The 26133-nt window shown below is 48.0% G+C and overlaps 1 protein-coding gene across 3 annotated transcripts in view; it reads left to right on the top strand.

The window, feature by feature from the left end:
• Nucleotides 1–26133, top strand: part of Gsg1l (GSG1 like) — a 194733-nt gene that overhangs the window by 45176 nt on the left and 123424 nt on the right. For 2 of the 3 annotated variants that reach the window (XM_034513676.2, XM_076942353.1), the window contains exon 2: nucleotides 15813–15860. In XM_034513676.2, coding sequence (XP_034369567.1) covers nucleotides 15813–15860 — 48 coding nt within the window. Of the gene's footprint in view, nucleotides 1–15812; nucleotides 15861–25108; nucleotides 25230–25854; nucleotides 25959–26133 lie in introns of those variants that run through there. The other variant, XM_076942363.1, reaches the window with a different exon arrangement.

Below are 26133 nucleotides of genomic sequence, written 5' to 3'. Positions count from 1 at the left end.
GAACAGAAGAAAACATCATTCTGAGTGAGGAACTTTGCCTGCCAATCAGGGCAGCTGGCCGGAAGATTATCTCCTTCCCCTAGTTTCCTTGGGATATGTTACTCTAAAAATATGCACGGCTGCTGTGTACGCACATTCATAGGGCACTGCACGACTCTGGGCAACAGGATTTGAAGAAGCCTTGGTGTGAACTGTCTTCCAGTTTTGTGCAGAGTGGAGGCCCTGTGAATTTGGCCTGGAGTGGGACTAGGAACACAGAATTTCTTTATCCCCATGTCTTCTAGACTGGTCATTTTTTTTTTTTTGATGGCACCTTTATAAACTTATTCTTACCAACAAACTCATGTTCTGCTGGGATCTGTCTTGTTCTGAGCTGGTTCATATTTTCCATATATAGTGAATTTAAAGGGGAGGTTTTCTATTACAATTAGAAGTAGAGAGCCAGTAGGACTTGCCAAAAACAGAAAAGGTATAAGCATGTGTCGTGTGTGTGTCCGTGTGTGTGTCTGTGTGTGTCTGTGTGTGTATGTGTGTGTGTATGCATGTGTATATGCATGTGTGTGCACATGTGTGCATGTGTCCATATGTGTGTATGCATATGCATATGTGTGCATGCATGTGTGTGTATGCATGTGTGCATGTGTCCATATGTGTGTATGCATATGGTGTGTGTATGCATGTGTGCATGTGTGTGTGGGGGGTGTGTGTGCATGTATATACACTAACAGAGTGTGAACATAAATTGAAGCAATGCATGAGATGCGAGCTGGCAAGCTCAGTCTTATTTTGTTTTTTATCCCTGCCGCATGAGACTCCACCCCCACTTTCTGGCACCTGTGCCCCTTCTCTCAGCAAGCACTAGAGGAGCAGTAAAAAGCCAGCTTTTCTCCTGGAAGTAACATGGGGTGTTGGGAAGGGAGTCTGGGAGAGGAATGGGGGGCTGTCTCAGTTAGGATTTTAATTGCTACAATGAAACACCATTGACCAAAATGTAAGTTAGGGAGGAAAGGGTTTATTTGGCTCACACTTCCATATCACTGTTCATCATCAAAGAGAGTCAGGACAGGAACTCAAGCACGGTAGGAACTCGGAGGCAGCAGCCATGGAGGTGTGCTACTTAGTGGCTTTCTTCCAATGGCTTGCTCAGCCTGCTTTCTGATAGAACCCAGGACCACCAGCCCAGGGATGCCACCATCCACAATGGGCTTGGCCCTCCTGTTTTAATCACTAATTTAAAAAATGCCTTACAGGTCTGCCTATAGCTTGATCTTATAGAGACATTTTCTTAGTTGAGGCTTCTTCCCTTCCAATTGCTCTAGCCTGTGTCAAGTTGACATAAAACTGGGCACCACAGGTTCCATGAAACAGTTCATGTTGACCCTCACATTGTGAGCCCCTGGAGGGACCCATGGAGACTCAGGCTTGGCTTAGTTCCCTACCAGCTGCTGGACTGTGGCCTCTCCACGAGGTGCCTCAGGCTTCACTCTACCCTTTCCCCACTGAGTCCAGCACCCCACAGAGTGGCATGGCTTCCAAGCTGGACCACTCTTTGGTCATGTCAAGCAGGGTTCTGCCTTTGTATCAAATCCTGCCAACAAGTTCCTTGATGAAAAATGGGGACCATGCACCCTTTCTTCCTGTCCCTGAGTTTTGAGGTGAGTCTCCTGACTTTGTGGCACTTCAGATTTTTTATCCATGAAATGAGAGTGCTCCTCCTCCTCAGATGGTTGTGAGGGTCCCACTGAGAACACATGGGCATGACAACAGTGTGGACATGAACTGTGACTCTTTCCTGCCACCAGGGTTTGCCTCTTTGCTTTCCCTAAGATTCTTCTGAATGAAGGAGCAGAGGCCTTGAACCCCAGGTGCAACCGAACATCTGGCTCACAGAAAGAGCACAGGCCACTCACTGCCCTCCCTGGCTTGTACTTTCTGCATTTGGCCTCTGACGTTCTTAAGCCTTCTCTCATCCCCAGCAGAGCACTTTCACAAGGGAGGCACTTCCACAAGTAGGCCATGGACTTCCTGGGTTCCCTGTAACTGCCCTGTCCTTTTCAGTTTCTCTTCTAAACATTTGTGGGAAGAAGATAGGCCAGGTCTTGAAGGATTCTGAAGACAGCAGGAAACGGCTCCCAGGAGACCTTGGGAGTAGGGACAGAGGGTTATTTGCTGTCTATTGAGCACATACCAGGTCTACAGAGAGCATCATCTCCTTGGACAGCAGCCTGTCTCTGTCTAGGGCGATGCTGGCTGCCTTAGGAAGAACACAGGTCACCGTGTCCACAGGTGACACTCGCATTCCTGCCCAAGTGAGTTTTCAACATAGGGGTGATGGAGAAAGGCAGTTCCCTTCCACCTGGTGGTGACTTGGGAACTGGATATGGGCAACTTGATTCTCTGCCATTGCCTGGAGGAAGGAGACAGTAGGCCTCTCTCTGCACAAGAGCCACATTGGGAGGAGCCATGCACCACTCAGGAGACCTCATCCAGACACAGGATGTGCTGGCCTGGCTATTTCTGGGTGTGGTAGCACTGTCTGGTGGATAGGTGGCCCATCCACACTTCATGTGCACTCTGTGACAGCTGTGTGGAAACTCAAAGTTTTGGGTTCAGCCAACAAATTGCATTTGCTAATACAGAGATGGTTGCTTTGGTCTGGTCTGGTCTGGTCTGGTCTGGTCTGGTCTGGTCTGGTCTGGTCTGATTTGGTTTAGATTGGTTTGGTTAAAAGAGGATATCACGATGTCGTACAGAGCCCTGAACTCACTATAACACTGGAGCCAGACTTGACCTTGGATCATTTTTGTGTCCGTCTTGTGACTGTGAGAGGACATACATGTGCAACCATCCCTGTGGGGCAGAGAGCACAGAATTCCTTTATCCCTGTGTCTCTCAGACTGCAGTCATTTTTTCATAAAACCTTTGCACATAACCATGGAAACTAAAAGACAGAGAGCCTGCTCTTGGTCATAGGGTTTGTAAAGCAAAGACCAGAATACAGGACCCAGGACCAGCAATACGTGTTTTGTGTTTTTGAAACAGAGTCTTGCCATATAGTTCAGGCTGGCCTTGAACAAGTAATCCTTTGGTCTTGTAGTGGCAGGTATGCACCACCACACCCAGCTAGAATGCCAACAATGGATAAGAATTTAGGTTCTGTAAGTCTGAAATCTTGTAGAATGACTCTGTCTCCTTGGTTTACCCACAATTCCTCAAATGCCAGAGCAAAGGTGTCTGGAGGCCACGGTGGTGCCAGTCAGGGTGCTGGCGGGGGTTCCATCTTCAGTCTGCCCTCCACTTGTAGAGACCATTATCTCCAGAAAGATGTCCCAACTCTGGACTCCTGCCAGGAATCAAGGCCTGACACCATCTGTAAGAGATAAATAAATCGAAATATCATCAGCGAATAAGTGTGTGCCATCTGCTGCCCTGTCAGTTCAACTGTCTGAAGCCTCCAGAGAACTCCAAGAAGTGCTTGCCAAGGCTCTGCTGCCAGCCTGCTGTGTGAAGAGAAGCTCCCTGCAGGACCTGCTGGCCTGCTCTAGCCCCAGCCCTCACTGTTCCTTCCATCTGGCCAGTGTGGGGCTTTTGCCCCTGCCCATTGTCTCTTATTGGCACATTTACTGGGGACCAGACTGATCTTTTCTGACCTCCTAGCAAGCTGAAACTAGCTGCTATAGAAAAAGGTTCCTGCATGTATGTCCAAGGCTCTGGCCCTTTGTGAGACCCAACTCAAGACCAAAATCCAACTCAAAGCCAGCCTGATTTAAGCCCTGCAGCTGGGTCTCTTTTGGGAAGGTTCAGGTTCTTATGGCTATTTGTGGAGTTCTGTTTGGAGACTTCCCTCAGGACAAATGGATTTCTCTAGATCCTGCCAACTCTGCTAAGAGACAGTGCAGGATAGTAGCCAGGACAAAGGCTGTGTGCCACACTGTCTGTGGCTGTGTGCCATTAAACCCAAGCTTCTTGTGCCTCAGTTTCTTTACCTGTGGAGTGGAAGATGGTCCTAACACCTGCCTCTCAGGGCTGCTGTGATGATAAGCTGCACATGTAAAGAAACTGGACAACAGCGGGATACAAAGGGTGTGCACACTGTGTGGCTGCAGAACAGGGGGTGGGGGCTCACTGATGTTCTTATAGCACTCATGAGATGGCCTGGGCTACACAGTGAGTTCAAGGCTCTGTATTACATAGTGATACTCTTCTTAACCAGACCAGACCAGACCAGACCAGACCAGACCAGACCAGACCAGACCAAACCTCTCCATCTTAGCAAATGAAGTTTGTTAGCTGGCTTTGTGAGGCAAAGGTTAGATTACCCTCCATGTCCTGCCTATTTCAGTCTCTTCTCACCCTTATTGAAATCTCAGCTTTACCATCTGCTGGGGTGTTGAATGAAATCACAATCCCCAGGCTCAGCCATGGCTGGGGGCTCCCCACGTTCTCCTCTCTCACCGATCGAGCTCTAAACCCAAGCTTCTGTGTTTCCATGCCAAGGGCAACTTGGCCAATCTGCACCATCCTTGTATCTCTGCCAGCACTAGGCATCTGTCTCTGGCCTCTTTCCTTGTTTCTGCTTGTGGCTATGCCAGGTTCCCAGCCCTGCTCCTGCTGAGCACGCAGAATTACAGCTTCCTGCTCTGGCTTCCAGGGATGCTCAGGACTCTCCTTGTAGGAGCAAGGCTGTTTTACCTGAAACCCAGGAAAGGAAGAAAAGATAGCTCTGCTAAGCGGGGCCAACTCCAGGGCAGGTGCTTTACACTCTACTATTTCAATCTTTCCACAAACCTGAAGTAGGAGTGTATTGATCCCTTATTTATCCATCAATTCACTTTCTGTGGTTTTGTCAATCAGTGGTCAAATAGAATAAAAGTAGTAAATAGGAAATCCCAGAAATAAATAATTCGTAAATTTTAAGTTGTGGAGCATTTTGGGTAGCAAGACGGGGTCCAGTGTCCTCTGTCCCACCCTAGGTGTGAGCCACTGTTGTCTGGTGTATCCATGCTGTATAAACTTCCCTCCCATTAGTCACTCTCTACAGATAGAGCATCACAGCATCACACGCAGGAGAGAAAGATCAGATTCACGAAACTGTTACTGCATTCTCACTGCGCCTTAGAGAGCACACAGTATCTACAGGACCTGGGACTCTGTAGTTTTAGGCATCCACTGGAGATCTTGAAATGGATAGCCCATGCTTAGGAGGAGGCCACCATATTTAGATAATTTCCACTTGGCAGTCAAGGAAAAGGATCAGAGAGGTGGCCCAACATACCAAAGTTACACAGATAGGTGGAAGTAGACAATAAATGTGAATCCAGACCTCGTTCTCCTTAGAGTACTTCCCTTCAAGCAGGGAGCCTTGATGTCTGTAATGGACAGTAGGGTGGAGCCAATGCCTTTTCTAGTGCTGCCTGATTTAAACCAACTGCGACAGGTTTACACCCATTTCTTCATACAGGCTTACATCAGTGTAGAAAGCTGGACTGTTCACCCTTCACTGGGGAAGAAACTTTTCAACCAAATGACTAGAAAAACATTATTTGTCTGGTGTCTCTGGCTTAACAGGTGACTGAGATGGGATTTGAACTCACAACCACACAAAGCCTCCTTTTAGGGAGCTTGATCTGCCCAGCCTCCTTTTGATCCCATGCACTCTGCCTTCTCTCATAGTCCACACAGGAGCCTCTTTCTCAGTGAGATCTAGACTGAAGGAGGAGCCTATTGGGGTGACCTGGAACCTGACATGGATGTGAAGAAGTCAAAATAAGCCAGCTTTGCCCTCTCCCAGTGATTTCTGGGAACTTTCCCTGGGTCCCTGGCTGACTCTCCTGGATATAAGTAAGGACGGGCCTACTGAAAGCTCAAGTCACTGCATGAAGAGCAACTTCTGAGTTCTAGTCCTCTAGCCATGCCCCTGAGGACAGTAGACCAGGGGGTCCTAGCAGGGAGGGAGGTCTGAATTGCAGAAAGCCAGCAGCCTTGGGGGAGTGGAACCTTGGGGTCCAGGAAGCTATGAGTTTCCTTTTGTCTTATTGAGTCTTCAAAAGATGATTTTTGACCCAGGGTCTGGAGTTTGTTTCAAAACAACCGTGCAGTGGTGGACCTGGAGTGTATGAAGGCTAGCTGAGCTTTCCCCTGGCCAGGGATGTTCTCATTGGATTCCTGGGAGCCTCCTTCTTGTCTGAACTGGCTCCCCAAGTGTGAGTAGGGGGCTGATATAAAATCATTATAATACATGGACCTTCAGAGTGGGAGGTGATGGGGCAGATGGTTGGTGAGCAAGGAAGGGTCCTGTGACAGAGCTGGAGGGCACTTGAACTGAATCTTGAAGGCTGGGGAAGATCCTCCTGCACAGAATAGAGAGGGTAAAAGTTTTAAGTAGGAAGCATCAAGCATAGAGTGTCTTAGGGTTTCTATTGCTGTGATGTAACACCATGACCAAAGCTTCTTGGGGAGGAAAGGCTTTATTTCAGCTTTTTCCACATCACAGTCCATCACTGGGGAAGTCAGTGCAGGAACTCAAGCAGGGCAGCAATCTGGAGGCAGGGGCTGACATGGAGGCCACAGGGAAATGTGGCTTACTGGCATGCTCCTCATGGCTTGCTCAGCCTGCTTTCTTGTACATCTGGGACCACTAGCCCAGGAGCAGCACTGCCTACAGTGAGCGTGGTCCTCGCACATCAATAATCAATCAAGAAGATGCACCGCAGGCTTGCCTCACGAGCCAATTTGGTGGGGACTTTTTTTTTTTTTTTTTTTTTTTTTTCAATTGAGGTTCCTTCCTCTCCAATGATTCTCACTCGGTTGACACAAAACTACCCGGAACAGAGGGTCAAATGGTAGGTGGCAACTCATAGAGTGAAGGATGGTACTTAAAGACATAATGTCTGCTGGGTTGGTGCCAAGTGCATACATATGATCCCTGATCCCTACACTCAGGGAGCCAAGAAGATCATGAGGTTAGCCTGGCCAATGTAAGGAGCTGTCTCAGAAGGCTAGAACGAAAATCCATCTAAAAGATACAGTGTCTGAGGTGATCTCAGCGTGTTCAGATCTTCTGCTTGGTGACAAAGTATGCTGCCCTCAGAGCTACCACTGCCCTGAAGTGTCAACATCCTTTCTTATGTGTCTCCTTCCTCGTAAGTCCACTGGACACATCCCATTCCCATCTCTGCCTTCCTCACGCTTGCTGGTATGCTGGCTGCCCGTCCTTCAGAGAATCTCTCTGTAGACATCTTGAAAAGGCTGGGAAGGGGTCTTTATTTCTTGCTCAATCATGTCCTCACCCTCCTTGAATGTTCCAGGCAGTGAGGACACAGCAGTGAACGAGACTCTTGTGTCCATGAAACTTTGTTGGTTGCTGAATCCAGCTGGCCTCCAGGCAGATGCCATCTTGTTTAGAAGAGTCAGGGTACTTTTCTCTGATGAGAGGGTGGCTGATGCACAAAGATGCTTGGCTGTCAGAACGGAGGTTGTGTGAGGGTTGGGATTTTGCCTTTCTGGCTCACTGCTCTGATATTAGCACTGAAAACCACGCCAGGCACATAGTAGGCTTTCAGTAAAGTTTAGGAGAATACAGCTGCATTGGGTATGAAACACTGCAATTGCTCACCTTGGGGGCGGTTGCTTGTTCTTACCAGTGTGTGCTATACAGGAGGGAGAATCATTATGACGTGTTCACACACATGTCATGTGCTCTGGCCACTTTCACCTCCCTCCTTCTTCCCACATTCTATTTCCATGTTTTAAAATTTATTATTATTGTTCATTATGAACTTGTGTATGTGTGTGTGTGTGTGTGTGATGTATATGGGTATTACTGCATGTGCAGAGAGTACACAGCGCATGCGTAGAGGTCAGGGGACAGCCCTGTGGAGTCAGTTTCCTCTTTCTACCATCTATGAGTCCTGGGAATCCAACTCTGGCCTGCAGGCTTAGGCTCAAGCTCCTTTCTCACTGAGTCATCTCTTCTGGTCTGCTTTTTTCCCCAGCAAGTCTAGATTTTGCATGAAAGAAAACGCACAATTTTTGTCTTTGTGATACTGTTTATTTTACTTAACATGATGATTTCCAGTCTTATCAATTTTCCTGGAAAATGTCGTTCTTTAGGGCAGAGTAGAACTCCATCACATGCCCCTCCCTCCACCTCCCTTCTTCACTCACCTCTTCCTGGGTGCCGTGCCTGGTCCTAGAACTCTACAGTTGTGAGTACTACTGTGATAAGCATGGGTAGGCAGGGAAGGAAGTGTATTTTTTAGGACTCAAAATTAAGCACTTCTAGGTATCTTAGTACCTTGACTTTGATTTTATCTCTTGAGAGAAAGTGGGAGGGCAGGGGGGAGAGAGGGAGGGGGACGAGAGAGAGAGAGAGAGAGAGAGAGAGAGAGAGAGAGAGAGAGAGAGAGAATGAACTATGTGTGGGGTCAGGTGTGCAATCTCCGGGCTGTTTCAGATAGTGTCTACACATTCACCTCTAAAGTTCTGTGGGCCGGTGTGTTCTGTGCACAGCTAGGATAATAAACAAACAAATAAGACTTGCAGACTCACTCCCCATTGTGTTCCTTTAGACTTTGGGCAGTGAGGACCTCCTGGCTGCTAGGTCTTCACCCTGTCTATAATTCTATAAATAACCACAGTGAACCCCTGGGATGGCACCATCTGTTTCCTGCCAGGCCCCAATGACCCAGATGGCAGGCATGTCAATTCTCTCTCAACCAGACAACAAATTGCCTAACTACCCATTCCCATAGGCTGTCTTCAGTTACTGGGAGCCACTGACATCCTGAGTGGGTGACTGGTGCAGGCTGTGTGCTGAGTGACACTTGTGAGTCTCTGAGGGCACACTGCCCTGGTGAGGAGGGCATCCTCTAAGTTTGTGGGAGTGAACATGCCCCATCACTTCTGGAGTGCAAGAGCCTGCGCGTCTATTTCTCTAGACACAGTGCCCACTCAGTGGGGGATGGGGAGCAAGCAAGCCAACCTCCCCGCAGCTGAGGACCCCTTTCAGACCCCAAGTCACACAGCATTTCCACAAGGTCTGGGACAGCCTCTCATTCTTCTTCCTGCTGAGTTAGGTGTCTTCCCCTGTGAGTACTCCCCAGGCGCCTTGCCATCTCTTCTAGGTGCTGCTCAGGAGGCTCAAACTGCATCCTCTGGCGTTTGCTCCCTGTCACCCCAGCACATTTATCTTCCACTGAAGCAGGACCACGTCACTCTCTTGTGGAGCTTGGGGACACTGTGGGACTTTTAGGATTGTCCTTCCTGGTGACAGGTGCTGCCTTCCCCATCTTAAAAGGTCAAGTTGGAGGGTGATTGACACCCTCTGATGTACATTTGAATCATCTGAGGGGTTTAGACCCATGAAATCAGTTTCTGGGTGGGACCCTTTCCCTAATGGAGACCTCTTAAATCTAATGATTCAGGACCCTTCCTATCCTCTTCAGTTCATGGTCCAAGAAAGAACACTGCCATCAGGTGGTAGCAAGTTGACAGTGCTGGGTCTGGCCTTAGGCTCATCTGTATGTTCGTGAGGAAAGGGTCAGTGCACTTGTCTTTGGTTTTATATGCATCATAACCCTTTAATTAAACGTATCAACTTAATAATACCTGACACATTGATGCTAGTGCCATAAGGGCCACTTGTAAAAGCAGCAAATCAATATGGCGCCAGGCAGCATCTCCCCATTAATGTCCAGTGATTAATCTCTATTGGTAGAGGATAAAGTGTCTCTCCTCTTTAGATATTAGCCGTTAGACCTTTGGTTGTTGAAGTGTTCTGTTTTCATCATGTCACCTCAATGATTTTTCCTTAAATGTCAGCTTTACCCTGCATAGGCAGTGCGGGCTGAGACCGACCACATCTACTCAAATGTCTCTTTAGCGTCGTAAAACAGAAATAAAAATGTGAGCGCCATTTATTCATCCCCATGTGTATTTCCCTGCCTGTTTAGAGTTAAGTTCCCAGGGGATTCCTTACAGGATCCAGTTGCAAGATGCAGCAGCAGCAGCTGGCACAGTAGGAAACTGGCATAGCAATGAAAGTAGAGGTCTGGGGTATTGGGGGTATTTTGGAGATCGGAGTCCATGGTCCTGGGCTGTTCTCCATCACTTGCTGGCTCTGTGGTCTTGGGTGAGTTACAGAAAGTTCAGAGTCTCATCTCGTTACTAAAGTAGGGATTCTTGGAGGTTGTTACAGGTGAAAAAGAATGCAAGTACCTTCTCATGATAAAACCACTTCACAAACAGGAAGGGACAGCATCAAACAGACAAAAGGTAGCATACTGGTGACTTTTCTGTTGCTGTGGTAGAATACCGTTAGCAACACAGTATATAGACGAGAGAGCTTATTTGGGTGTGTAGTGGCACAAGGATAAGAGTCCAGGATGGCAAGGAGGCATGGCAGAAGTGGCAGACATGGCAGCTGGAGCAGAAGCTCACACTTTAAACCACAAGCACCAAGCAGAGAGTGAACTGGTGACAGGCACAAGGTTTTTAAAGCCCAATTCCGTCACCCCTACTTCCTCCAACAAGACCATATCTCCTAAGCCTACCTGTCTTAGTTAGGGGTACTATTGCTGTTATGAAACACCATGACCAAAAGCAACTTGTGGAGGAAAGAATTTCTTTGGTTTATGCTTCCACATCACTGTTCATCATCAGGGAAATCAGGACAGGAACTCAAACAGGACAGGAGCCTGGAGGCAGGAACTGATTCGGAGACCATGGAGGGTGCTGCTTACTGGCTTGATCTCCATGGCTTACTCAACCATGCTTTCTTATAGATCTCAGAACCATTAGCCCAGGGATGGATCCACCCACAATTGACTGGGTCCTCCCATGTCAATCACTAATTAAGAAAATAATCCTACTAGCTTGCCTACAGCTCAATCTTACGGAGACATTTTCTCAATGTGGTTCCCATCTCTCAAACGACTCTAGCTTCTGTTAAATTGACATAAAACTAGCCAGTACACTACCTAAACAGTACCACCAACTAAAGACCAAATATTCAAATGCCTGAGACCGTGGGGGGGCATCTTATTCAAACCACTACAGACAAAACCAAAAGCATCAGACTACAAGAGATGAAATCCCACAGCTGACAGAGTCATAATGGAATGAGACGAGCCCCCCCTCCCCGCCCCCAAGACCAGGGACAGAAGGACAGTGCTAGAGACAGTGTCCACCCCTGCTGTTTATAGTCAACAGTTTACTGTAGGTTTTAGCCAAGCAGACGGTCACAAAAAGAAATGAAGGAGACTGCGATTGTAAAGATGGAACACAACTGTCTCTTCTTAAACATGACATGAGCTTGTGTTTTGTACAATAAATCCTGGGAACTCAGAACCATCAGACTGGTACATAAGTTCAGCATGATGACAGCACATAGCATCTGCACCCAAAACTAATATTTACAGATGCCAGCAAGAAAATGTGAGACGAAGGAAGTGATTCTGTTAATAACTGTGAGATGGTGAAACAGGAAGAGATGTAACAAAAGAACATAAAGCCTAGTCTTTAAAACTACAGAATATTGAAAGAAATGCAGGTTGCCCTAAGAAGACAGGAAGGTGTCCAGCGGTAAGGAAGGAGAATGAAGGACATCATACTGAGCTGGTTCCTCTGCCCTAGGTGCTCTCCAGGTTCAATGCAATCCTGAACAAATCTCCAACCTGCTTTTCTGCAGAAACAGAAGTTGGTCCTAAAGTTCACATGAAAATATCAGAAACCTAGAATAGTCAAAACAAGTCTAAACTCAGAATTTCTAGTTTCAAAACAGGCTACAAAGCTATATAGACCATATGGAGCTTCCATAATGGCAACCATATAGAGAAGCTACATACAAACAGGGGTGAGGCAAAGCCTGTGCTGGATTGGCAACCATACAGAACAACTACATACAAGCAGGAGTGCGGTGAAGCCTGCACTCACACCAATGGGTGTCTGTGAAAGGGGTGACCCAGTGTTGAGAAGCTGTCTCAGGAGGGATGCAGGAATAGCTGGGACCCACATGCCAAAGCAGACACCTTCATACACAGACACGTGGTCAGTGCTAACACAGAGTTAAAGGTACAAGATTTGTAGATTAAAGGGGTGAATCTCCATGAGATGGGTTAGGCGAGCTTTCTTAGGTAGGATCCCAAACCATGCAGGATGAAGAAAAATGCAATAAATGGATCTTCATATAGCCCGAGCACTTCATTACATGATCTGCTTCTATTATGTATCTACCTATCATCTATTTATCGCCTATCTATAATCTATCGCCTATTGATCTGTTATTTGTGTACCAGCTATTTATGTATCATCTATCTTTCTATACCTAGAATCTGCTTCTTTATATCTATTTGGGTATCTCTTAGGAGTCCAGGTAACTTCAAGTGACAAAGGATTAGCAATCCCAGTGTTGGGAAACTTGAGGTCTCATCACTGTGGGTGGGAGGCCAGATGGCCTAGCTGCTTAGGATACAGCCTGTGTCCCTTTGAGGTCATGACCTACAATTTTACTTCCAGAGTATGCCCCAGAGAAACAAAAACTTGTCCATAAAAATCTTGTCCATGAAAACTAGCAAATGTCCTCAAAAGGGACACACGTCCAAATGCCCATGAACCAGAGAATGTATTGCTGAAATGTGGTACGAGCACTCTCTGCTTTATCTTCAGAGCATGTGGTCCAAGATTCAGTGGATGCTGGGACCCTCCCATAGAGCAAGCCCCATGTGGATTAGTTTCCTCCGGGTCCCTGCAGCACTTTCCCACAGTCCCTGAGCTATCTGCCCTTTCATATCCTCTGCACCATTAATCTCACACTTGGGCCCTCTTTGAGTAATGTAAGGGTCACCCAGACACAAGCATTGTGACACCATGATGCTCATCAGATAAAAAAGAGGCTACTGAGGGACACACAAAGAGACACTGTAGATGTGTGGATTTGTCACTCAGAGAGATGAGGTATGGGATGAGCGAGGAGTGAGCATTCACCCTGCTACTGTCAAAGGAGGGTGGTGAAAACATCTGAGTTTTTTATTTGTAGGATTTTCCATTTATTACTTTGAGACTGCGGTTGACCACATGTCACTGAAGCTGCAGAAAGCAAAACACAGAGATGTGATTCTGTACTTTAAAAAAAAGAATCAATGATGTGCCGATACACTGTATACTGCAGACATCTTCGAACCATGATACTAAGAGAAGCCAGTTATAGAAGGCCACAACCAGAGGCAGAAAATAGACTATTCATAGCCTAGGGCTGCGTGGGGTGGAGGGAGGGGGTGGATTTCTCATAGGTACAGGGTTTCTTTGGGGGACAATGTAAACTTGAGCATGAGGATTGTTGCCAAGACTTGTGACAGTACTGTGGGCACATGGGAAACTGTTAACTTGCCTTAAAACAGTGAATCCTGGGCCACATGAATTATACCTTGTGCAAGCATTGTTTAAAGAGACAAGACAGCAAAACCCTGTGCTATAATCCTTAAATACGACCTGGAACTGGACCCAGAGCTGGTGCTGGGAGCCTGCCCTCTTTAGAACCAGGGGAGAGCCAAGGGCCACCATATTTTCATAGGCCCATGCAGATGCTTTAATTTCTTTTAAAATCAGAAAAAAAGGTTAAACTCTGAAATGGGTAAAGTGCTTGATGCTTAACCAATAAGGTTGTAAATACAAAATTTTCAAACACTGTGCTGGCTAGTTTTATGTCAACTGGATACAAGCTGGAGTCATCTGAGAGGAGAGAACTTCAATTGAAAAAGTGCCTCCATAAGACTGTGCTGCAGATAAGCCTACGTTTTCTTAATTACTGACGGTATTAGGGTTTTATTGATGTGAAGAGACATCATGACCACAGCAATTCTTATAAAGAAAAATAGTTAATTGGAGCTGGCTTACAGTTCAGGGGTTTAGACCGTCATCTAACTAAATTCAGACATAATGGGAATCATGGTAGCATGCAGGCAGACATGGTATTGGAGAGGGAGCCGAGAGTTCTATATCTGGATCCTCGGGCAGCAGGAAGGGGCAATTAGCTACTAGACCTGGCTTGAGCTTCTGAAACCTCAAAACCCACCTCCCAGTGACACACCTCCTCCAATACGGCCACACTTCCTAATAATGCCACTCCCTGGGGGCCTTTGGGAGCCATTTTTATTCAAACCACTACAGTGCTTAATGTTGGAGCCCCCAGCCCATTGTGAGTGGTGCCATCCCCTGAGCTGATGGTCCTGGATTCTATAAGCAGGCTGAGAAAGCCGTGTGGAGCAAGCCAGTAAGCAGCACGCCTCCATGGCTTCTGCATCAGCTCCTGCCTCCAGGCTCCTGCCCTGCTTGAGTTCCTGCCTTGAGAGCTTTTGATGGTGGAGTATGATATGGAAGGGCAAATTCGATAAACCTTTCCTCCCCAGGTTGTTTTTGGTCATGGTGTTTATCAGAGCAATATTAATCCTAATTAGGATATTTAACTAAGAGGGTGTATCCTAGTTAGGGTCTCACAGTAAAGTTTGGGCTGACTTCAGAGTCATGATCCTCCTATCTGAGCCTCCTGCTGGGATTATGGGCATCTGCCACTATACCTGGGTGACATGATTTCTGACGTTAGCTTTGTTCTCTATAAAGGAAGGAGGTCATGAAGACAAAGAATGAAGACCTAATCAGTGTGCTCTGGTCTGGTCTGAGTTTGAACATCCCACTTACCTCCCTACAGCTTTGGGGAAAATATATCAGGAAAGAAAGGTTAAAACAATTTACTCAAAATCTAAGAGAAAATTCAATTTTCTCGCTGGGGGGGGGGTGTCATTGAACTTCAGCCTGGGTCCTTATGCATGCTTGCTGCTCTGCCACCAGGCCAGCCCTTTCTTCTTATCATGCCCTTCTAGAATGTTCTTGCTTGTCAACACATCTCTCTTTATATTGTTGATCATAATCTGAGCAGCACTGTTTGGCTGTCTGACCCAGGCTTGTGGCTCAGCATCTCAGAGCCTTGTGGTCTCCATCTGTAAAGGGAGCAGAGGGTCCTGCCCCATAGTGCAAAGCACAGGAGTGAAAAGCAAGCCTGCCTGAGCCACCACCATGGTGTCTACCCACCTGTGGGGCCTGGTGCATCTTGGGCAGGAGTGACACAAATTAGAGTAGAGAGAAGTTTTTGGAAGGACTTTGAAGACCCAATGTGACCAAACGACCTTCCCTATCCCTTCTGCCACCAATGTGTTCTGGGTCTTGTCATTGCCATGTGGCTGCCAGGAAGCTCAGGAGCTTCAGGGAATGTTGTCTGAGAACTATGGAGGCTCCAGACAGACAAGAGTGATTGAGGCAGGAAGGGTGTGGAGAGGAGCCTGGACAGGCCAGTAGTCCTCCCTGGGTCCACTCTTTTTTTTTTTTAATGAGATATTACCAAAGGGGTGTGTGTGTGTGTGTGTGTGTGTGTGTGTGTGTGTGTGTGTATGCGTGTGTGTGTGCATGCTCACACATGCATTCTTATGCTTCATGTGATCAGTGTGTGTGTGCTTTGTGTGATCAGCATTCAGAATGGACAGAAAAGAACAGGAGGCAGAGCCTGGTCAGGGTGGAGGTTAGGAGATGCCAGACAGAAGTCAGAGAAGCTCAGGCCTCTGACTTGGCCAGGAACAGGAGCTGGTTGTTCCCACCCAAACTGCTGGCACACAACAGGACTGCTTGGAATCATGGCTAAGGAAGCTAGCTGCCTTGTGGGTCCGGTTGGGGGTGATGCTACTTCTGGGACTCTTGGAGGGGGAACAGGCAAACTGGGAAAGTGTGTCCTCTCATTCTGAAACCTTTTTTTTTTGTTTCCCAAGGTGAAAAATGTCGCAGCTTCATTGACCTGGCCCCAGCTTCAGAGAAAGGTAAGTAGTTAGCTCTACCCTCCCTGGGGACCTGCCCTGACTTGGTGGCTTGCCAGAGCCTGGGGTTTCTCTCTTGCAGCTATGAGGCTTCCTGTCACATAGCACTGTCTGTCTCTGGGTGCAGAGGATGAAGTGAGAAGGCCGGTGGAGGAGGGGAGCCTTGGTTGGGTGATGGTCCTATCCTACAGACCTGTCATTTCCTTGGAAAATTCCAGCAAGCCTCCCTGGGGAAACTGAGAGACAAAGGACAAGAAACTCAGTGCCCTTCAGTAGGCAGGAAGGAACCAATTCCTTCAGCTAAGTGAGTGGCCAGCTGCAGGAAGAGACTGTTTTCTCTGCTTCTTCAGGTTTCCTGGAGACATCCCCTATTTGTGCACATGTCTGATCTTGAAGCACTTGGTTGAGCCACCAGGATCTGTCTGTCTTCAACCAGAGATTACTACGAATCACTGTGGCAAAACAGCATTTCTCACAGAGGGAGACGGTGGTTACGGGTGGGGGGGCTTGGTTATTAATTGTCTGTGTCCAGCTTTGTCAGCCAAGACCTCCATTGACCTCCTGATGAGGGGTCTGCCCCTCTCATTGCCACTGATGTTGGAGAAACATCCCTAAGGAATTACATCACCAAAATTTCAAAGCAGAGAGCAGGCAGAGCTGGGCTTTTAAGACAGGGCCTTGAGTCCACCGTGGGTTTGCCTGAGCTGGACTCAATGTGCATGCTTCGTTAGCGTGGTGGGTGAGTTCTACAAATACATTCAGTGTGAGACGTAGGCACCAGGGTACCCATGTGTACTTGTGGTTGGGCACCTGCATTGGTATGTCCATGTAGTGCCCCCTGGAAGTACGGCGTGTCTGTGTACGGTGTGGGCACGCTGGCTCAAGCATCCCTTGCTTTCTTTATGGGGACTGAGGGTCCCCAAGAGTGAACATCATTTATTTTACTGGTGGTGCAGTTTGACTTTTAGGGCTTGGTGGCCGCTTAGAGGACCGCCTGATGGCATATATCAAAATGTTTATGAGGAGGCTGTGTGTCGGGCTTTGTTACCTAGTGATAGAAGGCTTTTCTGTCCCTACTGCCTCTCAAAGTCTCTGGCTTTAACTCTGTGTGGCCATTTTGGTTTGTGATAGTTGCATGCCTCTCCTAGCTGCTCCCTGAGGCCCCAGGTGCTTTTAGGTCAAGTTAACTAATCCCCATCTTCCCTCTGAACTCGATTCTTCACTTTAAACAGGAGCCCAAGGCAAAGAGAAGAATGAGCCATTTGACCTCTGGGGGTCCGCACTGAGCCTTTCTACCCTGTTCGTTCTTCCCCCAGCATACTCTTCTTCTGGACTCTGGTGACCACACCAGCTTCCTCCTTCCTGTGGTCCTTCTGATCTGCTAATGTAACAGAACACTCACTTCCTACATCACACACACACACACACACACACACACACACACACACACACACACACACACATCTCACTGTACTGTTCTCTGGGCTCTGTTCTTCACACACAGAGACATGACCCCTGTCACAGATGAGGAAACAGGAATAGTATATCACATAGTTAGGAGGGGGGATTAGAACCCAGCTCTTTCCTTGTTTCTTTCTTTTCTTTTAAAAATGCTTACCTTTGCATATTGTGTGTATTTGCATGTATGTGTGGAGGTCAGAGGGTAATTTGTGGGAGGAAATTTTCTCTTCCACCGTGTGTGTCATGGGGCTTGAACTCACATCCTTCTGATCTGATCAGGTCCTTCTGATCTGCTAATGTAACAGAACACTCACTTCCTACATCACACACACACACACACACACACACACACACACACATCTCACTGTACTGTTCTCTGGGCTCTGTTCTTCACACACAGAGACATGACCCCTGTCACAGATGAGGAAACAGGAATAGTATCATCAGGGCTGGTGGCAACCCCTTTGAGTCATCTTGCCAGCCTGTTTGTTTCTTGAGATAAGGTCTCTTGTAGGCCAGCCTGGCTTTGAACTCCAGATCTTCATGTCTCTATTGAACCTGGTTCTCAGATGTCTGGTTCCTCTGCTGACAAGGTAGATCTAAGGGGTTGTGGGGAGTCTGGGGCCCTGCTTCATGGCTCTGAGTGGGTCCAGGTCAGCACTTTCCTCCTTGCCTTAATCTAGACATTTTCATGTTTCTGTGACAAAGTATCACCTACCTCTTGGTGGCCACCATGACCTTACACCTTACTTAATTATGGTGGGGTGACCCAAAGCCTCAAAAGTGTTGGGCAGGTACTCACCAGTGAGCCATATCCTAGTGTCAGAATGGTTTTTAAATTTTTTATTTATTTATTTTATGTGTATGGGTGTTTTGCTTGCATGTATACCATATGTGACCTTGGTGACTGAAGAAGCCAGAAGAGGACATGGCATCTCCTGGGACTGGACAATGATGAGCACTCCTTGTGGGTGCTGAGAACCAAACCTGGGCCCTCTGGAAGAGCAGTCAGTGCTCTTAACTGTTGAACTATCTCCTCAGCGTGAGTGCGTGCGTGTGTGCATGTGTGTGTGTGTGGGGGGGGAGTATGTGTGAGAGTGTGTGTTTGTGTGTGTGTGTGTGCACGTGTATGTGTATGTTGTGTAATGTATCATCTTGTTATAGTCCAGGCTAACCTCAAACTCATCATCCCCCTGTCTCAAACTCCTGTGTGCTGGGCTTACATCTAACTTAGAATGCTTTTTTCTTTTTGAAACATAAATCACATAACAGAATCCCCTGTTTAACCTTCCTGTGGGCTACATCTTACTCAGGTAAACTCAATGTTGTTGCTATGGCCTCATAGGCCTGTGTGACCTGGTCTTCTACCCAGAATGCCATCTCCTGCCACCTCCCCTTCCTCACCACACTCCAGCACCAGAATACTTGCTGTGCCCTGGGTCAGCCGAGCTGACATGTGTACCTCAGGGCCTTTGCACATGCTGTTCCCTGGACCACTGTTCTTCCAGGACTCACAATTATATACACTTAGGGAAGTTTTAGTAACACCTAAGTGCATACTCTAGAGATAAAGGACTCTACAAGGTCCTCTTCGATGGTCATTAGTACTGTGTTGCTTTATCAGTGTTTGTACCCATATGCACATGCATACTTGTGGAAGTAGATGTTCATATGTCTTTTTTTTCTCCGCTCCCCACCCCTGTCTTTCTTTTTCTCCTAAGATGGGTTTCTGTGTAGCCCTGGCTGTCCTAGAACTCACCCTGTAGCCCAGGCTGGCCTCAATCTGCCTGCCTCTGCCCCCTGAATGGTGGGATTGAAGGCAAGCCCCGCACCACCTGGCTATTTTTTAGGGCTGTTATTGTAGAATCTCCTTGAATATTATCTTGGAATTTGTCCCCTCCTTCTTGTTGGTTCTCGGTTTCTTAGACCTCAAGGCCAGCGTCTGTCTGTTGACCTCCTCACTGGTAAAACATCTTTAGGAGTTTCCCAAAAGGCAGTGCGTGATTGAGTGAGACCATTTCTCCGTCAAAGTAGCCTAATGGCTTGGCTGAGTGGCTTGGTCTGAGTGCTGTTCCCATGCTCTTGTTTTCTTGTCCAGGCATGAAGTCTCCTCTCCTTTGGAATCAGTCTTTGAAAAATCCCATGCTATACTCTTTAATGTTTCTGTTTCTTCCAGGCTCTTTGGCTTATTTTACTTTTAACCTCTGTACTTTTTTTGTATCCTGTGTGTTTTCCTTAAATATATGGTCTTGTTTGTTTTTGATTTTGGAGACAGGGTTTCTCTGTGTAGCCTTGGCTATCCGTAACTCACTCTGTAGATCTGGCCTCAGACTCACAGAGATCTACCTGTCTCTGTGTCTCCACTGCCCAGCAAATAGATAGTTTTAAATTCTTTGTTTATTTGTTATTTTTTTTTTAAACAGAGTCTCACTAAGTAGCCCAGGCTGGCCTTGAACTTATGACCCTTAGCCTCTAGAATACTGGGATGACAGGTGTGCCTCTTATTTAAGAGCTAGGCATGAGCCAAGAGTGGTAGTAGCTTCCTGGGCCCTGCTACTTCTCCTGTGTTCTAGAATCTGCCTCTAGCTGCTGTTGGCCACCTCTCTGAGGAGACCTCCAATCTGGTCCTCCACAGTAACATCTATCTACCCTGCTCATCCCCCAGGCCCGGGAGTTAGCCTTCTGCAACTTTTCCTTTTCCATGTCCAATTGGCATGACGAGCACCACACCTCTTGCCTCTGGAGGACCTTGAACCTCACCCTCTCCCGAGTTCACAGTGTCCTCTCAGCTGGCTGCCTGTATTCCAGGCCACACAGCTTAAAATCCATTCTGCAGCCTCAGAATGCTCTAGAAGACCGATGAACACGATCATCTGACAACTGCTTGCAGCAGCATGGGTTGTGAGGCAGAAGCCTGACACACAGAGTGCCCAGGTGAGGGTCCAGCAGGCAGCCCTGGAAACCTGGCTCTCTAACTTCTGTCCCAGGGGCTGCAGCCCCGCCTCTCTGCTAACATCTGTTTCCCTAACTGTCCAGCATCTTCTCGTGCTTTACAAACTCCTATCCATACTTCAAACCCTTCATAGACATGGCCCATTTTGAGATGCCATCCCTGCACCTCCCCAAGATGCTCGTCTATAGCGATGTGTCCTGTCAGCCCCAATCACACTGCATTGGAACCATCTCTTCTACCAGGCTGACACTCCCTGAGAATAGGCAATGTCTTGTCCTCTATAGCTCTAGAGTGCAAAATGTATCAACGCAGCAAGGGTTTAGAAAAGGTTTGTTGAATGAGAAAGGGAAAGGGGAAAGGGGCCTTAGGCAGAGATGCTGGGAGATACCTTTAGTTCAGGGCCTGGATCGAACCTCTGCAGCCTCTGCAGCAGGTGTCTGCTCCAGCCTGCGTGGCTGAGCGACTTTAACCCGTTTTCATCTTTGTTTGCTGCAGCCAGCAAGCCAGGATTTTTGAAGGTCACCAGGTAGAAATCTGTGTAAAACAATGTTATAAGCCACTGGTTTCACATCTCAGGGCCGTGAAACAGCTCTGAGCTGATCCAGGCTTTGTCTGAGTCGGTTCTCAGCCACACTCCTGTTTCTCAGCCTCTCAACTGCTCTGCCCTGAATCATACACAGTGCAATTCTTCTGCTCACTTAATTTTGTGCAGTTTAGTGATTGTGTTGTAGAAGGAGGGGTGTGTGGAGATGAGAACATACTTGGGAGAGGATGAAAACGACTCCATAGGGGCCCAAACTGCTATTGGCATCACCCTGGGGCCACTGCTGTCCAGCAGTCCTCAGCACTGCCACCTGGGCTCCACAGTAAGTTCCAGGCCAACCAGGGATCCATAGTAACATCCTGTCTTAAAACAAACACACAGCAGCGCCAGCTAACCTGGTGCCAGTTTACCCACTAAGGTAGGTTGCCTTGTCCAGGAGCAGGCTGTCCCATTCTGTGTCACCTAACCTGGTCTTACAATTGCCCCCCTGTGTGTGGCAGAAACTGGGCATTGAGGAGAATTCCCCAGCCCTGCTTCTAGCAACCCACCCTCTTGAGCAGCAGCTCTCACCTGTAGGTCACAATGCCTTGGGGGGGGGGGGCAGTGCATCAAACAACCCTTTGAGAGGAGTTGCCTAAAACCATCTGTATACCAGATATTTACATTACAGTTCACAACAGTAGTATGAAGTAGCAACAAAAATAACTTTACTGTGGGGGTGGGGTGGGGGGGGTGTTACCACAACATGAGGACCCGTACTAAAGGTTACATTGGGAAGATTGAGAACCACTGAGCTAGAGGGAACAAAGTGTCAGAGCCACAGTCTGTGGTCAGAGACCTTCAGGAGGCTAGGTGGGTGTGGCTGATGCAGGAAGGGTCTAGAAGAAGAAGTGGTTCCTTGTCTGACCTCAGGGCAGCAGGAAAAATAGCTCTGTGGGATGAATGGCCTGTGAATGCAGACTGTGTTGTCAGTGTGGGGACAGTGGCAGTCTGGCAGGAGACAATGGTGAAGAGCTGAGCAATGGAAGGAAGAGAGACCCCAGAGAGGTGTGAGTGCTCGTTCAAGGTCATACATCAGTCTCTGGTCCGTGCTGTCTCACCTCCTATTGCTGAGGACTTTGGACCAGTGTCCTGTGCACTCTGCCACCCTTCCCTTCCAACTGCTGAGCCTCAGGGCCACCAGCCCCACCTCCACACCCCTAGCTCTCTCTGATCCTGCCTTTCTTTCTTGAAGTTCAGCATCTCTAATTATGGACTCCTGTGAAGCCCCTCAGCCTGAGGGAGGACGGCTCCCGGATCACAACATCTAATGATTACTTTAGCTGCTCCAATTCCAATTATACAGGATTACCTTTCCAGGTAATTAGGGATCTGGGTAGCTTTGCCTGCTCATTCTCTCGTACAGCGTTGTATTAACCCTGACCAGTGACCGGCTTTCATGTTCTATAATTGGAAATACTTTTTCTGTGCTGAGAAGCCTGTTGAACATAAACAGTGGTGATTTAAATTTCTAAGTGGCTCTGTGGGCTCAGCACACTCCTCCGAGAAATCGCTCTGTGGCTCTGGGGTCCGCGGACTTGGCACAGGATTGGGCAGTGCTCATCCTGCACACTTGTGGGAGGGAGCCAGGACCCATAGCTTTAGTTAAGAGAACTTTTGCCTGCAGGTCCACCCTGCTGCTCATTGCTGAACCACGCTGCTTGGGATGTGCTGACATTTGTATCCAGATCTTATCCTGTGTGTTAGTTCACTGACATTGTAACAAATATTTGACAGAACACACACAGAGGCAGGGTTTATGTCAGCTCTTAGAGTGGAAGGCTGCGTTCCCTGATTCTTGGCCCTGCCGTTTTGAGCCTTTGTAGGCACCACTTCTGTCAGGGTTAAGTGACAGAGCATACACAGAGGGAGGGATGGACCATGCTCTCAAAGCCCCCTCCAGGCCACACCTCCCGTGACCTCACTTCCTCCCCAAATCTGCACCTGTCACATCTCTTATATAAATGATACTATATTTGTGTCCAACATCTGCCACGTGCATGATACTATGGACGCTTCCATAGTGCCTGTGCAGTACATAGGAAGTATGGTTGCAGAGAGCCTATACTACCAAGCACAATGCAAATGATATGCAAATACTATGTAAATGATATAGAAATAGCTGCTGGTCTGCCTTGTTAAGGCAATAATACGAAAAAGCCAATCTGTGTTCAGTATGGATCACTTTTCTTTGTTTTGAAGCAGGATCCCATTATATATCTCAGGCTAGCCTCAAACTCGGTATCCTCCTGCCTCAGCCTCCTGAGTGGTCAGATGACATGGGTACACCATGGTTCCTGGGACAATTTCTTTTCAAGTATTTCCCTTATACAGTTGAACCTGGGAAGAGACTTGTGAATACAGAGGGCAGACCATGGTCTCCTCCGTGTAATTTACTAGTGGAAACACACGAGTGTTAAATGGGAACTCTGTGCATTTACAGAAAAGCACATAGCCAAGGGACCCAGCATCTGGTTAAGATGCAAGGATGTGAGATCTGCGGTCACCAGCACCCAGCATAGAGGGTCCCTCCCATGTGTGGCTCCCCTGACATCCTCACTTGGTGACACTCTGCTTGCTATCTCTCTTGGGGGTTGATTTGGTTAAAATCAAGTTGTTTTGGCCTCTTCCCCAGCGATGGCTTTAGGATACTAGTTTGTTTGTCTTAGGATGCTTTTAAATGACTAAGAGTAGTATGAAAAGCTGATAGGACTGAGGCATAGCTACAAGCATGAGGATCTGAGCTTGGGCCCCAGAACCCAAATGGAAAACACTAGCTGTGGGTAGCATGAGCCTGCAATCCCAGTGCTGGGAGGCAGAGATGGGATCCCTGGCACTCACTGGCTAGGAAGACTAACTTGTGTGGCAAACTCCAGGATATCGAAAGAACCCCTATAAGACCAAAACAAGACAAAACGAACAGATCAAATAAAACAAAGGTGAATGGTGACTGAACCCAAAGTTGTAGTTGTTCTCTGGCTACTACAAACCCAAATGCATCTGCACACCACACACACACACACACACCACACACACACACAAACACACACACACACCACACACTACACACCATACACACTCATACATACCACACACCACACACACTACACCACACACACCACACTACACACCAAACAGACACACACAGACACATACATACATACACACACACACACACACACACACACACACACCAGCTTACTCCTGTCGTAGTAAATGGCAGACCCACCTGACCCCTACGGCTAATTTAGAAATGTTGACACTGTCTCAGTACCAGTCAGGAGAAACTGAGGCAGAGAGAAACATCTTGTTTTATTGGCAGGAGTGTGGAGTTCCCTCTGTCATCAGAATGTCTCCTGCTCCAGGGGGAGCTACCGGTGTGAAGAGAATTGTGGGCAAACTAGAGCAGGGAGGTGATCTGGACAAGGAGGGACAGGAGAGTGCGCCAGGAGGGACTGCTGAGGGGAGAGGTGGGAGTTCAGGGGCTCAGGTGACTCCCGCAGCCCTCTGCCTCCTGTGTCTTACTTTGGCTCCTCCTTGCTCTGTCTGCTGCTACAAGAAAGGGACCCAACTCCTGTTCCCAGTCTGCCAGAGCAAGAAGGTGCCAGGGTGGGATCTTAAATGACTCCAATGCCCCCATGCCAAAGGCTCATCTTTCAGCCTAGGGCACCTCTCAGAGACAGAAGAAGCTTCAGAGACCGGGCCTGTTGAGGGCAAATTAGGCTGTTGGGCATGTGCCTCAGAGGGGACATCAGGACCCTTCTCCCTCCTCTCTGCTTTCTGCCCACCAGGAAGGAAGCTGCTTCTACAACTCACAGGTGCAAAGCAAGTAGCCAAGAGGCCGTAGCTGAAGCCGCCCACAGCAGTTTCCTCCGTCTTAAAACACGTCTTTCAGGCTCAGGAAGCAAAACTCACAAGCCCAAGGAAACTTCTCAAAAGGACAAAGCTCTCAGGACTGCTCCTGCAGTCTGTGCAAACAGGAACAACTGCAGGGTGGCATCTGTGGGGGTGGCACTTTCATGAGTTCTGCAGGGTGGCATCTGTAGGGGTGAAGCTTTCGTGAGCTGTGCAACTCTATGAGTGACATCAGCAGCCTCACGGGCTCACCAGGCTGGATTCGGGTGGGGCGCTTTCTTTAGTCTTTCATCGGGGAGGGGGGGTGTCTATCTGGAGTAAACAGAGGTTCATTCATGTCACCCCTGAAAAACTTCCATGACACCTCTGAAGCTGTAAGCTGTGGTAAACCTTTTCTCATTTCAGTTGACTCCTCTGGGAATTTGTCCCAAAGAACAGGAGGCTGATGCGGGGATCTGGGCTCAGCTGCCATTTTTCCAGGCGAGGAGCTGAGGCTCTGTGCTGCCACCTGCTCCGTGTAGTAAGTCGGCCTTCTGCATAGAGTCTCTAAGAGATGAGGTCCCCTTGCAGCATCTTCCTCAGCCCTGGCACACAGTAGACACGTAACGGGCACTGTCTGCATGCCAGTCCCCTGCAGGCATGTGATTCTACTGAAGCCTCAGGGTAGCCCACAGGGGTGCTTTGGTTTCTCTTGTTTCTTAGATGGGGAAGTTGAGGCTTAGAGAGCTAGAACCCCTGTTCTGGGCCACACAGTGTCAGAGCTAGGGTTTAATCCTGTAGCTTCTAAGGACCATGCTGATGAGCATGGGGGTCTGGAGTCACATTCTGACTGTGCCTCAGTGTCTGGAGGACACCAGTCATGCTACCCATCTCTTATGGCTCAATGCCTCTTCTATAAGATGGGGGTCACATCACACAGCTTGTGGGGGTTCTGAGACTCAAATGAGATGATCCATGCAAGAGTAAGCTGACAAACATCTGGTTGGATATTTCATTCTATTCCCCAGCTCTTCAGTTCCCCCTGGCCAGATGCAAGCTAACTTGTTTATGTCTATTCAACTAATATTCAGGTACTCCACTGAGGGTGGCAAGAGTTCTATCCACCCCAGGCACTTCCACAGCCTTCCTTTCATTTTTTTCCACAGCTCTCTGGCATGGTAACCGTTAGCTCTGATGTATGTCAGAGCTGTAAGACACTTGACTCAGAGAGGTTGAGCAGGGAGCCTGACGACACACAGCACCATGACAGGTCGGTCCTATTTGGCTTTGTGCTGCTTTTGCCCCGTCAGAGATGCCTCCTCTCCTATAGTTCTGGCCCCTTGTTTGCTTCTTGGGCTCTAGACTTTCTTTGGGCTGCTCACTGTGTGTTCCCACAGCCTGGGAGGCCCTGCCTTGAAGCAGACAGCTGTCAGGGTCCACGTGTT

Source organism: Arvicanthis niloticus, chromosome 1 (assembly GCF_011762505.2).
Source record: "Arvicanthis niloticus isolate mArvNil1 chromosome 1, mArvNil1.pat.X, whole genome shotgun sequence".
NCBI lineage: Eukaryota > Metazoa > Chordata > Mammalia > Rodentia > Muridae > Arvicanthis > Arvicanthis niloticus.
Note: the sequence above shows the minus strand (reverse complement) of the source record. Positions and strands in the feature narration are given on the sequence as shown.